The sequence below is a fragment of the Mustela nivalis genome (genome assembly GCF_964662115.1).
Source record: "Mustela nivalis genome assembly, chromosome: 11".
Lineage (NCBI taxonomy): Eukaryota > Metazoa > Chordata > Mammalia > Carnivora > Mustelidae > Mustela > Mustela nivalis.
In genome coordinates, this window is record NC_139030.1 from 57,855,509 (window position 1) to 57,868,469 (window position 12,961).

Genomic DNA, 12,961 nt, shown 5'->3' on the forward strand with positions numbered 1-12,961 from the left:
AAAGTCGCCCTTATACCTTGGCCTTGGAGAAACCAGGGCATTTTTCAAGGCTAGCAGTTTCGTGCAAAGCTAAGAGCCATGACATTCTTTTTCAGGAAGATCCAAACCTTTCTTCATCAAGCTTTAAAGTTTCCTTTTGCCTTCACTTTTGGGACCAGTCAAATTTACACACATTCCAGCTCCCCTTGAGTGAGATTCAAGTTCCTATTTAAGTATTCACTGTTAACCACAGGTCTCATGCTTCACGGCCCTTTTGACATGTGTTTATTTGAAAAGGCAAGTCAATGAACCGGTGCCTTCGTCATATTTGACAAGTTCTCCCTGACTCAGGGAAACAGAGTGGGGCCGACCTCCTATGGGCAGTGATGTGGGGCACCGGGTTATGAGAGGAATGTTACCTGGATTACTGTCCGTGACCCCTTCAAAAATGAAACGCAGTGTCAGGGCAGAGTGACAACTGATGCTTGTAAGAGTTCAGATTTCCATCAGCTTCAAACTTAAACACAATCATAAACACTGAAATAAGTGGAATATTACAAAATCCATCAATTAAAAGCACCACCCATTTTTTCCACATAAGAGTTGTAAAGACCTTGGAGTTACCCCAGGTACGCACCTCTAGCAAGTGCCTGAGCCCTCCTAGAACATGTTGGTGTTCTAACATCACCCTGGCTTCATTTGTTCCTCTCCTTGCCTCCCCTTGACCTGACCTGTTTCCCTAATATCATGATTATAGCTGATAATTACTATTAATTCTAACTTAGTCTTCTAGTACATCTTCTAAGCTACTTAAATTTTCTTGGGAATAAGACAAGATACCATTATGTTTGAATTAGATGAGGTGCCCTAAATCCTTCACTCAAAACTTATTTCTCTTTCTATGTGACATTTTTTTTTTTTTTAGATTTTATTTATTTATTTGACAGACAGAGATCACAAGCAGGCAGAGAAGCAGGCAGAGAGAGAGAGAGAGAGGGAGAAGCAGGCTTCCCGCTGAGCAGAGAGCCCGATGCGGGGCTCGATCCCAGGACCCTGGGATCAGACCTGGGTTGAAGGCAGAGGCTTTAACCCACTGAGCCACCCAGGCACCCCTCTATGTGACATTTTAATAAATTCAGTCATCCGTCTTCACAACACACAGCAACTCAGGACACCACAGTTGACCAAAAAAAAAAAAAAAAAAAAAAGAGTGATTATCTCTTCTTGACATAGCACAACATATCAAGCCTACTTAATATGTGTTGAATGCAACAGTAAATGAATGAATGTGAAAACTGGTAGGTCAGTGATATCTTACAGCTTAACAAGGAGAAGATAGAAACTATTTAAAAACAAAGAAAAGAAGCAAAAGCATAGCAGTTGGGGACCACTCGGTATGAATGTGATCTACCCGTGGACTGCAGAAGTATTTGATGATTATAGAGCTATGGTTAATATTGATAAGTATGACTGTTGCTTCAAGAAAACAGTCCAAGTATGTTTGGGAATCTTTATTTAAGAAAACAGAGATGTGTACCATATCCTTTAAAAACTTTTCATTTGAAAATAAGTTTTAAAACATAAAACTTAAGGGAGGGGTAATTTTCAGCGGTCTGGAAAATTCCCTTCTTTGCAATGTCTCATTCCCTGGTCCTGCTTGATCCCTGGAGTGTTGCTGAACTAACATGAGTTCTCTGCAGGTGGGAGCATGCAGATGGTTTAGAGATAGGTTCTGACTGACTCCATTGTGCTGAGTGGACATCAGTTCCAGTCAACCCCAGCCCCACAGTGACATCCCCAAAAGACTGATCATTACCACTAGAAAAGAGGGCTAACTGCAAGCCTCCAAATAACTCACTCCTTTTCACCATCAAGTAATTGACAATTAAAGACCCCTGGGTTGAAAGACTCGCAGAGCAAACTGATGGCAGAGAGGGGCCACTGTGGAACTTGGGTTTCCATAACATTACCAAAAAAGAGAAGATAGCTCCTGGTAGCGTGCTCAGAATTTTTTGGACAAAAGATGTTCTGCAAATGGAAGACAGTATATACGTGCTATTATTATTTGAGACTTGACTCCAGTTGTGATATAAATCACAGTTCTAGACTAAGGCAACCACGCACACTTGATGTCCCCAATGGCAACTCTGGCCAGTCTGTTTCCCACTTGTGCACAGGAAGGAGCAGCAGGCAGGACCACAGTTTCAGGAGAAATACTGGTTTATTACCAGGATCCTGTTTCCCCCAGCCAGTTAAATAGAGGTGATCGCAACCATCAGGCTGAAACCCACACTTAACATTTCTTGATTATAGGGAGAAGATTGACTTATTCTTTTTTGTTTACAGAATTATGCAAAACTCATTCCTGGAGCCACAGTTGGGCTACTTCAAAAGGACTCCGGAAACATTCTCCAGCTGATCATCTCAGCTTATGAAGTATGATATTTTATAGTTGGCTTTTTTTTTTTTTTTTTGCATTTCTGTGGTATTCAAAAACTAAGATGCGTTTTAGGCAGTTAAATGTTCTCGGATTTGTTAGGGGAGGGAGTACTTATCCAAAGAAAATCTCTCTGCATTTATGCAGCCAAAATATCAATTTCGTTCTCCTTATTTGCAGATAGTCTTTCTGAAAGGTGAGGCAGAAAGTAGAAAAATCATAACTTTGATCATAAAGTTGAGGTTAGTTTTGTAATAATAACCAAGAGTAAAATTTTAATTTTATTGAAAGGCTCCATGAGCTCTATGATTAAGCTCCCCTCTTCTCTGCTTGGAAAAAAAAATTCAGTTTAAAACAGCAGTGAGTAACAGAACTATGTGGAGAACTAACTCCACAGGCTTCATAAGACTACCTCATGACTCAAAGAGAAAAAAGGCACCAAAGACTTTGTTGATTCTTTACTTTTGAGAACCAAGGAATTTTTCATTTTTGTGGACATATACATAGAGAGAGAGACATATATACATATGTTTATACACAGAGACATAATTTATTTTTGCCTTGACTTGATAAATTAGTACCAGAGGACAGCATTCCTCCCTTAAAATAAAATACATAACTATAGGGTTGCTATGTTCTCTTGCCTTGTCCCTATTTCATAACTTAATTAATCAATGGTAGATGGCCAGTTACCAATTCTTTTTTAAATTTTGTTTCCTAAGTACCATTTCCCTTTTTTGCTTTAACTTACAAAGAAAAAATACATACACGGGCCCATAGGCACCCACACAAAGGTGAAAAGGAAGCTCTAAATTAGAACAGGAATGAAAAAAAGTAAATTTTTATAAAGCAGTAAAGCTCCAATAGTTATTCTAAACAGCAATTACATAATAACAAATAAATAAAATTTTAATTTTGGATGTTCTGAAATTATAAATAAATGACCTACATGCACTATATGCCAATACTTAACATATACTGACCCAGGTGTCCTTAACTAAACATTTCAGAATCATCGGGGAAGCTTTTAAAAATAGGGGTAGACAGATTCCATTCACAGAGTCTTAGGAGAAATTTAAGGAAAAGAAGAGCTACACATTTTGAAAAAATACTCCCCATTGATTTGACAACACTCCACCAATTTTGAAACTCACCTTATAGGGGAAAAACAAGGTATTTCTTCTCAAACACATTTCCTCAGAGAACAAAATAATAGATGTGTCCATTAAAACGATAGGATGAGGTGGGGTTTTTTGAACTTACAGCCTCAGAAACTTCAGTTTTCTTAGCTCACATCAAAAATTAACTACCATGTTAGCTCATACTTGAAATTCTTCCAGACAAGGAAAGCTTGTCAACAAAATACTAGAAAAACCATTCTCCCTCTTATGCAGTAATTAAAGTTTTAAGTGTAGAATCAGATAAAATCACACGGCAATCCTCCACTGCATTAGAAGACACTCCATTTTCTTTAACCGAGAACGCTCAGAAGCATTGGCCACTAACATCTTCAAAGGATTTCAGCAAATTAGAAAACCATGAATGCCAAAAACATTTCTTCCTCTTGTTTGACAAGCTCCTTCCATGTCCCTGCTGACTCTGTCTGGGTTTCTGTCTCACTTTGTGGTCCCAAATCATCCACATAACTTACGGGTGATAGAATCAATGCATCAAACATTTAAAGTGCATCTCATGTCCTTATTTTACTATCCAAAAATATAAAGAAGTGTCTATTATTCTTCTACTATATAATCTTGCTCTGGAGTTACTTTATAACGTCATGATTCACTGGATGAAGTATGTGATAGCTCTTGGCACTAGTTCGAAATGTTTTTCTGTTCAGTTATTTTTAAATGGACATTAAAATTACGGGGACCCCGGGGTACCTGGGTGGCTCAGGCCAACTCTTGAGTCTCCGCTCAAGTCATGATCTGGCTCCAAGCTGGGATTCTTTCTCTCCTTCTGTCCCTCCCCCTCTACAGAATTTTTAAAAAATAAAAAATAAAATAAAATATGGGGATCCATCAACTTGATTTCTTTTAAGTCTATAAAAAGATAGAAAGGGGGCGCCTGGGTGGCTCAGTGGGTTAAGCCGCTGCCTTCGGCTCATGTCATGATCTCAGGGTCCTGGGATGGAGCCCCTCATCGGGCTCTCTGCTCAGCAGGGAGCCTGTTTCCTCCTCTCTCTCTCTGCCTGCCTCTCTGCCTACTTGTGATCTCTCTCTGTCAAATAAATAAATAAAATCTTTAAAAAAAAAAAGATAGAAAGGAAAGAGAATAGATTGAGAGAAAATACTTCTGACTAACTTCTGATGGGGCAGAGGTAGACAATGTTTGTTTATAATTAGTGGCCATGAATTTCAGCTCAGTGTTTTGTTTTGTTTTTTTTTAAAGATTTTATCTATTTATCAGAGAGAGAGGGGGGAGAGAGCAAGCACAGGCAGACAGAATGGCAGGCAGAGGCAGAGGGAGAAGCAGGCTCCCTGCCGAGCAAGGAGCCCGATATGGGACTTGATCCCAGGACGCCGGGATCATGACCTGAGCTGAAGGCAGCTGCTTAACCAACTGAGCCACCCAGGCGTCCCTTCAGCTCAGTGTTTTACAATGACATATTGACAATAAAACCCTTAAATACCAGATGTGTATTCATTTGACCATCGTTCCCTAATTTTCTTCCTTTCTTAACCATGTAATAAAAGATACTAAAATATCAGTGCTCCCCCTGGCAAGCTCTCCTAGTAGCATTTAAGCTCCAGAAGGGAAGTGACTAGGTTTGTTTTGTTTTGTCTGGCTCATAGTAGATGCTCGGTAAATGAGTGAATGATTGGATGAAATATACATATGAACATTTGTGTCCTTTCTTTGAGAAATTCACATGAAAATATTCCCGGCCAAATCTGCAAGATGATATTCCAATTATATCAGTGTTAAGATTTCCCTTATTTTGGTCAGATTACATCACCCACTCTTCCTAATTTCAAATTCACAGACATGCAGGTCTTATCCCTCACTTCTTTTGCTCCTGACTCTTAGAGCCACCGCCTCTGACTTTACTCCTGCTTTACCTCCTGATGATTTCAGTTTCAGTATACACATATTCCTTCTTGTACCCTGGCTTCTGTTTCTTGAACTCTTCTTCTAAAATGATCTTGTCCCCCTCTTTTGTCATACTTTAAACTTTGTTGTTGCTAAGAGACTCCTCTATAATCTCAGCTTCGTGCAATCCAATCCCTGCCCACCACTTCCTACTTTTTCATCTCACTCCCCTAGTAGTGACTAGGAACTAGTAGAAATACTAGTTCCCCTAGTATTTCTTCCAACCCATCAGGATCTTCAATGAGTTGACCCTACTCTCTCTCTCTCTTTTTATTCAAGTGACCCTACCTTCTCTTTTCAGTTCCTCACCCCCTTGATGTCCTCTTGTGCCTGGGCCCCCAGCTTAAATTCAACCATTACGATCATTCTGTAGAAACACCCTCACCTCCCATGCCCTTTATGGCTCCACTGGGGTTGCTTGGCCAGTCCTGGTCCTGGTTAATCCCAACTATCTCTTTATCCTGCACAGCTGAACAGGAAGGGAAAAACATACAATTGTGCTTTAAATTCGTGATCATGGACCTCAGGAAGACCCTCGATGCTGCCCAGCAATCAAGCTATATATATTTCTCTAGGAGACATCCAAGTGCAGATGTCTGGGAAATCAGTTGATATCTTAGTTGGCAATTTAGGAGGATAACCTGGATGCTCCTACACATACTTCACCAGTAGTTTTCTCCTTCTCAATTCATGGTAATCCCATCCTTCATGTTGCTAGGGCCAAAAAGCTTGTACTGATCTTTGACTCTCCTCTTTTTCTTATCATGCATATTTAGTCCATCAGAAAATCATGCTGGTTCTGCTTCAGAATTGCTTATAATTTGACACTGACACTGCCTCCACTGCCTTCATCCTGATGGGAGCCACCATTTTTACTCACTTGAATGACTGCAAAAGCCTCCTAAATGCTATTTCTCATTTCCACCTTTGGTTTCCTACATTCTGTTCAAAAAACAAGCAACAACAACAACAACAACAAAACACACACAAATCACATGCACACACCAGCCTTTTCCTTTAAAAACATTAAGTAAGGTCATAACACTCTTTTATACATAACCCTAATTGTTTTCTCATTTTATGTAGAATAATTGCCACATTCTTTACAACCACCTACAAGGACCCTACCAGATCTGTTCTCCTCCACCCATTACCTCTGTGACTTCACCTTCTATTACTCCATCAGAATTGATACAGTAAAACAACTCTAGACTCCTGGCTATTCTGTTTCCAGAGCAAGTCAGACATACTCTGGCCTTAGGGCCTTTGCACTGACTGTACCCTTTTCCTAAACCACTCTTTCGACAGATATCTGCATGCTGATTCCTCACTTCCTCAAAATGTAACCTTCCTACTGGATTCTTACTGAATCCTACTCTAATTAATTTTTTTAAAATCGCAGACTACACCCCTACACACACTCTCTTAATCCTCATTTTCCCACCCTAATGTTTTACATAGCATTTATCACCTCTTGGCATGCTACATAATTTTCTTATGTATTATATTGTTTCCTCTCTGACTTTTCACACTGGCATATAAACTACAAAAGATCAGCTATCTTTGTGAGTTTTGCTTCCCAAGCACCTGGGCCAGTGTTTGGCACATCATCGAAGTCAATGAATATTTTCTGAATAAATAAACTTATAATGTAACTAGTTGAAACAGATTTAAAGAGTAAATTTTAGGGCACCTGGGTGGCTCCGTTGGTTGAGCAACTACCTTCGGCTCAGGTCACGACCCCGGACTTCCAGGATCAAGTCCCGCATTGGGCTCCCAGCTCCTTGGGGAGTCTGTTTCTCCCTCTGACCTTCTCCTCTCTCATGCTCTCTCTCACTCATTCTCTCTCAAATAAATAAATAAAATCTTAAAAAAAAAAAGTAAATTTTAATGCTAAATTTGCAGAATTTGAAATCTTAAGACATGAAAGAAACCATCTTTATGACTGAGAAATGACACTTCAATCACTGATCAAGACCATATTTTTAAAAATCAGCCTTATGTCCACCTACTGAAAGAGTGATGATATCGGGCAAATGTAAAAGCAGAGAAGAAGAATGACTTAGAATTTAGTCAGCAACTTAGAATTTGGAGGAAAATAGGGTCATCTTACTAAGCTGTTGGCAAAATTATAGTTAAGGAAAATCTGAAGCTGAATATGCTTTTAAAATTCAAGGAGGATAGGGACTCAAATCTTAGATGTACTGAAGTATTACTCAACTCATAGTGTTTTACAATTTATTTTTATTGTTTTATTGCTTTCATTTTTCATAATTTTTTCCTCCAAATACAGACTTTTATTTTATAAAAGAAAGAGGAACAGACAAAGTCTACGTAATAACACTAGATTTCCCCATAACAAATAAATCTTTCTTCCATTTTCCCTGACAATCTTCCCCAATGAAAACCTTGCCCTTATCTCTCCCCTGTCATAACCTAGATATTTCATATCTAGTCCTTCTCTCTTCAATCTATGTCATCACATTTACTAACCACCCCAGGTGCCTGATCCCTGTGCCTTAGGCTAGGGTGAATACAACATCCCATCTTTCTTGACTCCAGTCTACTTAACTCCTCACCTGGAAGTCTGACAGACCAAAAGTTTGTCCTGCACACACCTCCCTGACAACTTCCCTGCAGCTGTATTTTCAGTGGGTTGGACCCCTACTTTAAAGCTATAGGGAATGATTCCCACAGGTCTAAAGTCATCTCTGCAAACTTCAAGACTCTTTGTTGTATGGTGTCTCCCAGCACAGCAGGAGTCTGGGCTGGATCTAAGCCCCAATTTTCCCCATTATATATTTTCAGGGACTGAGCTGTTGTTATATTGTGTTACTGAGATACAAGCAAAAAAAAAAAAAAAAAAAAAAAAAAAAAATGCCTTTAGATGCTAAGCAATGCTACTCAGGGCTGGAGAATTTGCCAAATCCCCTGGAATGGGTAAAATAATTTTCAAAGCCATGATAGACTAATAGGATTGATTCATATGTTGCACAGAATGATCATGAGATATTTTGTCATAATGTCATTGTCATAAAATAATGGTGTATTTTATAATTGATGGCTTCTTAGACTCAATAAAACATGGTGTGTATATGTGCACTATGTGTGTGTGTGTGTGTGTCTTGCTGGCTATCTTGCTTGATTGATGGTATGGTGAATTTCTTTTAGCCCCGATTTCATTTTATTCATTTGCAGTTTAATGAACAGGATTCACAGATTCCTCTGGTTGTATTTTCTTGTTGTAATTTTAACTCTTTATGTCCTAACTAAAGGAACTGAGGTCTGAGGTGGAACTGGAAGTATTAGGAGACACAGAAGGACTCAACCTATCTTTCACAGCCATCTGTAACAATGGGGCCCTCTTCCCACACCAAAAGAAATGCTCTCACATGAAGGTGGGAAACACAGTAAGTATAGGGTCAATAGATTGTCTGAAAAAATATTCAGGTAAGTCAGAAGTTCCCTTGTTGCTCCGAAGATAGATTTTTCCTTTCAAGAATTTCAAAAGCGATTTCAAAAATGTCCTAATAAATGATTTTGACAAAGCTGATCCCCATGCAACTTTGTTTCTTCCTATGTAGTTTGGTGGATGGAAGAAGATAATTGGTATTTTCTTTTCCAGGCTACATTTAACGTGACTGTGAGTATACCAAACTGTGAGAGAAGAAACAGGCACATTATCATAAAGCCTGTGGGGCTGGGGGACGCCCTAGAAATACTTGTCAGTCCGGAATGCAAATGTGACTGTCAGAAAGAAGTGGAGGTGAACAGCTCCAAATGCCACAATGGAAACGGTTCCTTCCAGTGTGGGGTGTGCGCCTGCAACCCTGGCCACATGGGTCCTCACTGTGAGTGTGGGGAGGACACACTCAGCACGGATTCCTGCAAAGAGGCCCCGGATCACCCCTCCTGCAGTGGAAGAGGCGACTGCTTCTGTGGGCAGTGCATCTGCCACCTGTCTCCCTATGGAAACATTTATGGGCCCTTCTGCCAGTGTGACAACTTCTCCTGCGTGAGGCACAAAGGATTGCTTTGTGGAGGTAGGCGTTGTCTAAATCCACCTCACATGGTAAGTGGGCAAGTGTCAAAAGGGGCTTTACATCCCTTGCACTTTCCACAGTGGTCTGGGCAGAGCAGGTGCTCAATACATATTTGCTGATCAAGGGAGTGGGTTAATCTCTAGACCAAAGGTAAGTGATCTTCACTTGCATTTTCTCTGGCTCTCACAATCTCTTGGGGCAAGATCTCTGCCAATTCAACTTACATCTCTATTGTTATTTCCCTCAGAATTTAGAAAGCAAAAAATGGAAACACCTACTCTTTGGTTATTACCCAGACTCCACAAAATTACCTGTAATCTGGACTCCATTATCTTCCAGACTTTTCTCGATCAGGCTTCTGGGTATTTTACCCAACTCTTAAATGCTTAAATGCCTATTACTTTGGAAAAATAAAAAGCTAGGCTGCTTAAGGAACATATTGCCAAGGACAAGGGACACGGAAACACTAAATGAACTTTCAGGGCCTTCATTCATTCCACAAATATGTATTAAATACCTATTATATGACAGATACTAGATTAGGCACTTGGTATAATAAAGATGAAAAAGGATATGTGAAGGCTATGGAAAGTGTAAAAATGAAGCACTGCTTGGAATTTTTTTAAGCTCAAGAACATGTTTACATAGAAAAATACATGTTTTAAAATCCTTTGCATATGGAGAATCACTGTAGTTTAAGAATATGTTGCATATACTATGACTGTCATAAAAATCATTCTGATATATATCCATATATTTAAGTATAAGTATAATCTATCTGCGTAAGAATTGCAAATGCGTTCATGTGCTTTAAAATGATATAAATTTGCGTTACAACAGGAGTATTAACTCACTGCTGAATTTAAGCTCCCAATGTCTCCCTTTTTCACAGTGTGTGAGCAGGCAGCTTTTCAAAACAGAAAGCCATTATCTTTAAAGAAAACTAAGAAAGTTATGTTTTCAGACCACAGAGTCAGGAACATATAAAAGAGACTGATTTTCAGGAAAAAAAGGCCTGAGAAGAGAAGCCTCAAAGAATTCCGAGCTCTTTGAACACGCTGTGATGCCCTTAGAAGCGCACCTCCATTTCATTTCTTTGCAGCGGCTCTCGCTACCAACAAGTTCCTCTGAGGTTGCCTTTTTTCTTCTCCCCAGAGAGTGAAAAATTTAGGGTCTGTCTGGATCGAGACACGTTTCTCTCCCCTTTCATCGGAGGTCTATTTCCTTATTTAATGGGTGTGTGTCCAAAACCACATCAGTTCTCTTCTCATAAGATGTAGACAGGACAGAGCCCAAAGCCAGAGGCTGTCTCCACATCTTGAAATGAATATGCTTGGCAGAGTCCCAGATTGCATCTTTAATAAAAAATTTTTTAATAAAATATGTGCCCAAAACATTCAAAAACACCTTTCAGAAAAAATTCTACCTGTAATCTAATACAATAGGATAGTAGTCCAACCCCCACCTATATTTCACCCTTTAAATCTTAGATCCAAGAAGTCTAGAGCAGTGTAATCACTGAACTGTGCTCAGCAACATAGTTCTTCCGGTTTGTGGATGGTCTTTGACTTTACTTGGTGCCATGTGTGCAAATGGAAATGCACTCAGAAAGGGCTGACTTGGTCTGTGCATTGTAGTTTGGGAGGTCTGATAATAGGGCCTCTCTTTATATCAGAAACATTGATCGCTAGAGAAGTTCTATTTAGAAAACAATTATTTCCTCAGTTGGACGCAGAAAACTTCCCTAATGCCAATTTCCTTCATATTGAGAGTACCTTACTAATCTCAATTATTACTGTTTTTCAAAAACTATTTTGTTTGTAGTAACATCACAAAGGATGTCACTGTATTATTAGTAACTTTCTTTTTGAAAATGCATAGTGGGGGCACCTGGGTGGCTCAGTTAATAAAACTTCAGACTCTTGATCTCAGTTCAGGTTTGATCTCAGGGTCATGAGTTCAAGCCTTGAGTTGGGCTCCACAATGGACGTAGAGCCTACTCAAAAAAAAAAAGATAAAAAATGGTTTAATAAAAGGAAGTACTATTATTCAAATTCAACAAATAGTTATGGAATACCTACTATGTGCCTGGCATCCTGCTTAGTGCAAGGATAAAATCTGTGCCTGGCCTTGTGGACAGACACTCTGTTGTTTGTAACAAAGGCCAGAATACGCTCCCGCTTTCCTTCTCATGCAGATCTCACTTCTGCAACAACTAATTTGCTCTGCAGTGCACCACTTCTCAGAAGGCCTATTACCACAATGTTCTTTTTCATGTAGCTTCTTTCATCCATCTGTAAATACTCACAGATATAGGGCTCCATTGATTTATTCCTTGCCCAGATTCCATTGGTCTTCTATATTATGATTTTTAAGAGATGGGAAACAGGCAGATGGCATTACAGAAAATACTTCCTGCCATTATACACTTACAGTTATCAGTCAATGGTATTCCAGAGAGACCTATCCCTCTGAAAAGAGCCTGACAATTTTTGTCTTGATCTTTGGTTATCATCTTGTTTCTACATGCAGCCATTGTGGAGGTTTTGCTCTTGTTTTTGTGGTTGTGGCTATAAATGGTTCCTTGTGGATATCAATTAGCAGTGATATGGTAGATGGTTCTGGAAAGCCCACAGAAAGAAGGGTTTCTAAATTCTAACAGGAGCTCTTGGAAGAGTTTTCTAAATTTCTGCCTTCAATATAGAAATTTATCCCTATCACGAGAAAAAGGTTCCCCTTTATGCTGAGGGAGAGACAAATAACAATTGTATTTTAGAGGATAACTTACATGGGCTCTGTCTGCAGCAAGTTTCCATGCACCGCCTCCTTCAAGCTGCCTCTGCCCTAGGTATCTGCAGCTTTGCTCTCCTTGCTCTCCTACCTCTCAGTCTCCCTGGTAAGATCCTTCTCTCTGATCACATTTTTTAAAAGATTTACTTATTTGAGAGAGAGGGTACACAAGCAAAGGGAGAGGGAGAAGAAAACTGCCCACTGAGCAGGGAGCTCGAAGCAGGACTTGATGCAGGGCCCGAGCCAGCAGTCACCCCGACGCCCCTCTCTGATCACATTTTCAATGCTGATGCTCTTCAGGGCTTTTCCCCTCTGCTTTCTCTACATGACCGGATCCACAACAGCTTTACCTGCCATCTATCTCTGATGGATTCCAAACCCAAACCTTTCGGTCTTTCTTTTCATACACACACACACACACACACACACACACACACACACACACACATACATCTCTGCCTACTAGGATGTCCCATAGGCCCCTCAGAACTCAGTAGAGCCAAAACTGAACTCGACATCTTCCCTACCCAAAGCTGCTCTTCTTCCTCCGCTTCAGAACAACCTATTTGTTCAACAATTAAGCTCCGTGCCAGGCACTGGGGATAAACCAGTGAGC

General features: G+C 39.9%; 1 protein-coding gene across 2 annotated transcripts in view; it reads left to right on the forward strand.

Annotated features, from left to right (window-relative positions):
- Window positions 1-12,961, forward strand: part of ITGB6 (integrin subunit beta 6) — a 125,758-nt gene that overhangs the window by 89,875 nt on the left and 22,922 nt on the right. For both annotated transcript variants that reach the window (XM_082691381.1, XM_082691380.1), the window contains 3 exons: window positions 2,326-2,415; window positions 8,788-8,922; window positions 9,138-9,555. In XM_082691381.1, coding sequence (XP_082547507.1) covers window positions 2,326-2,415; window positions 8,788-8,922; window positions 9,138-9,555 — 643 coding nt within the window. The remainder of the gene's footprint in view (window positions 1-2,325; window positions 2,416-8,787; window positions 8,923-9,137; window positions 9,556-12,961) is intronic.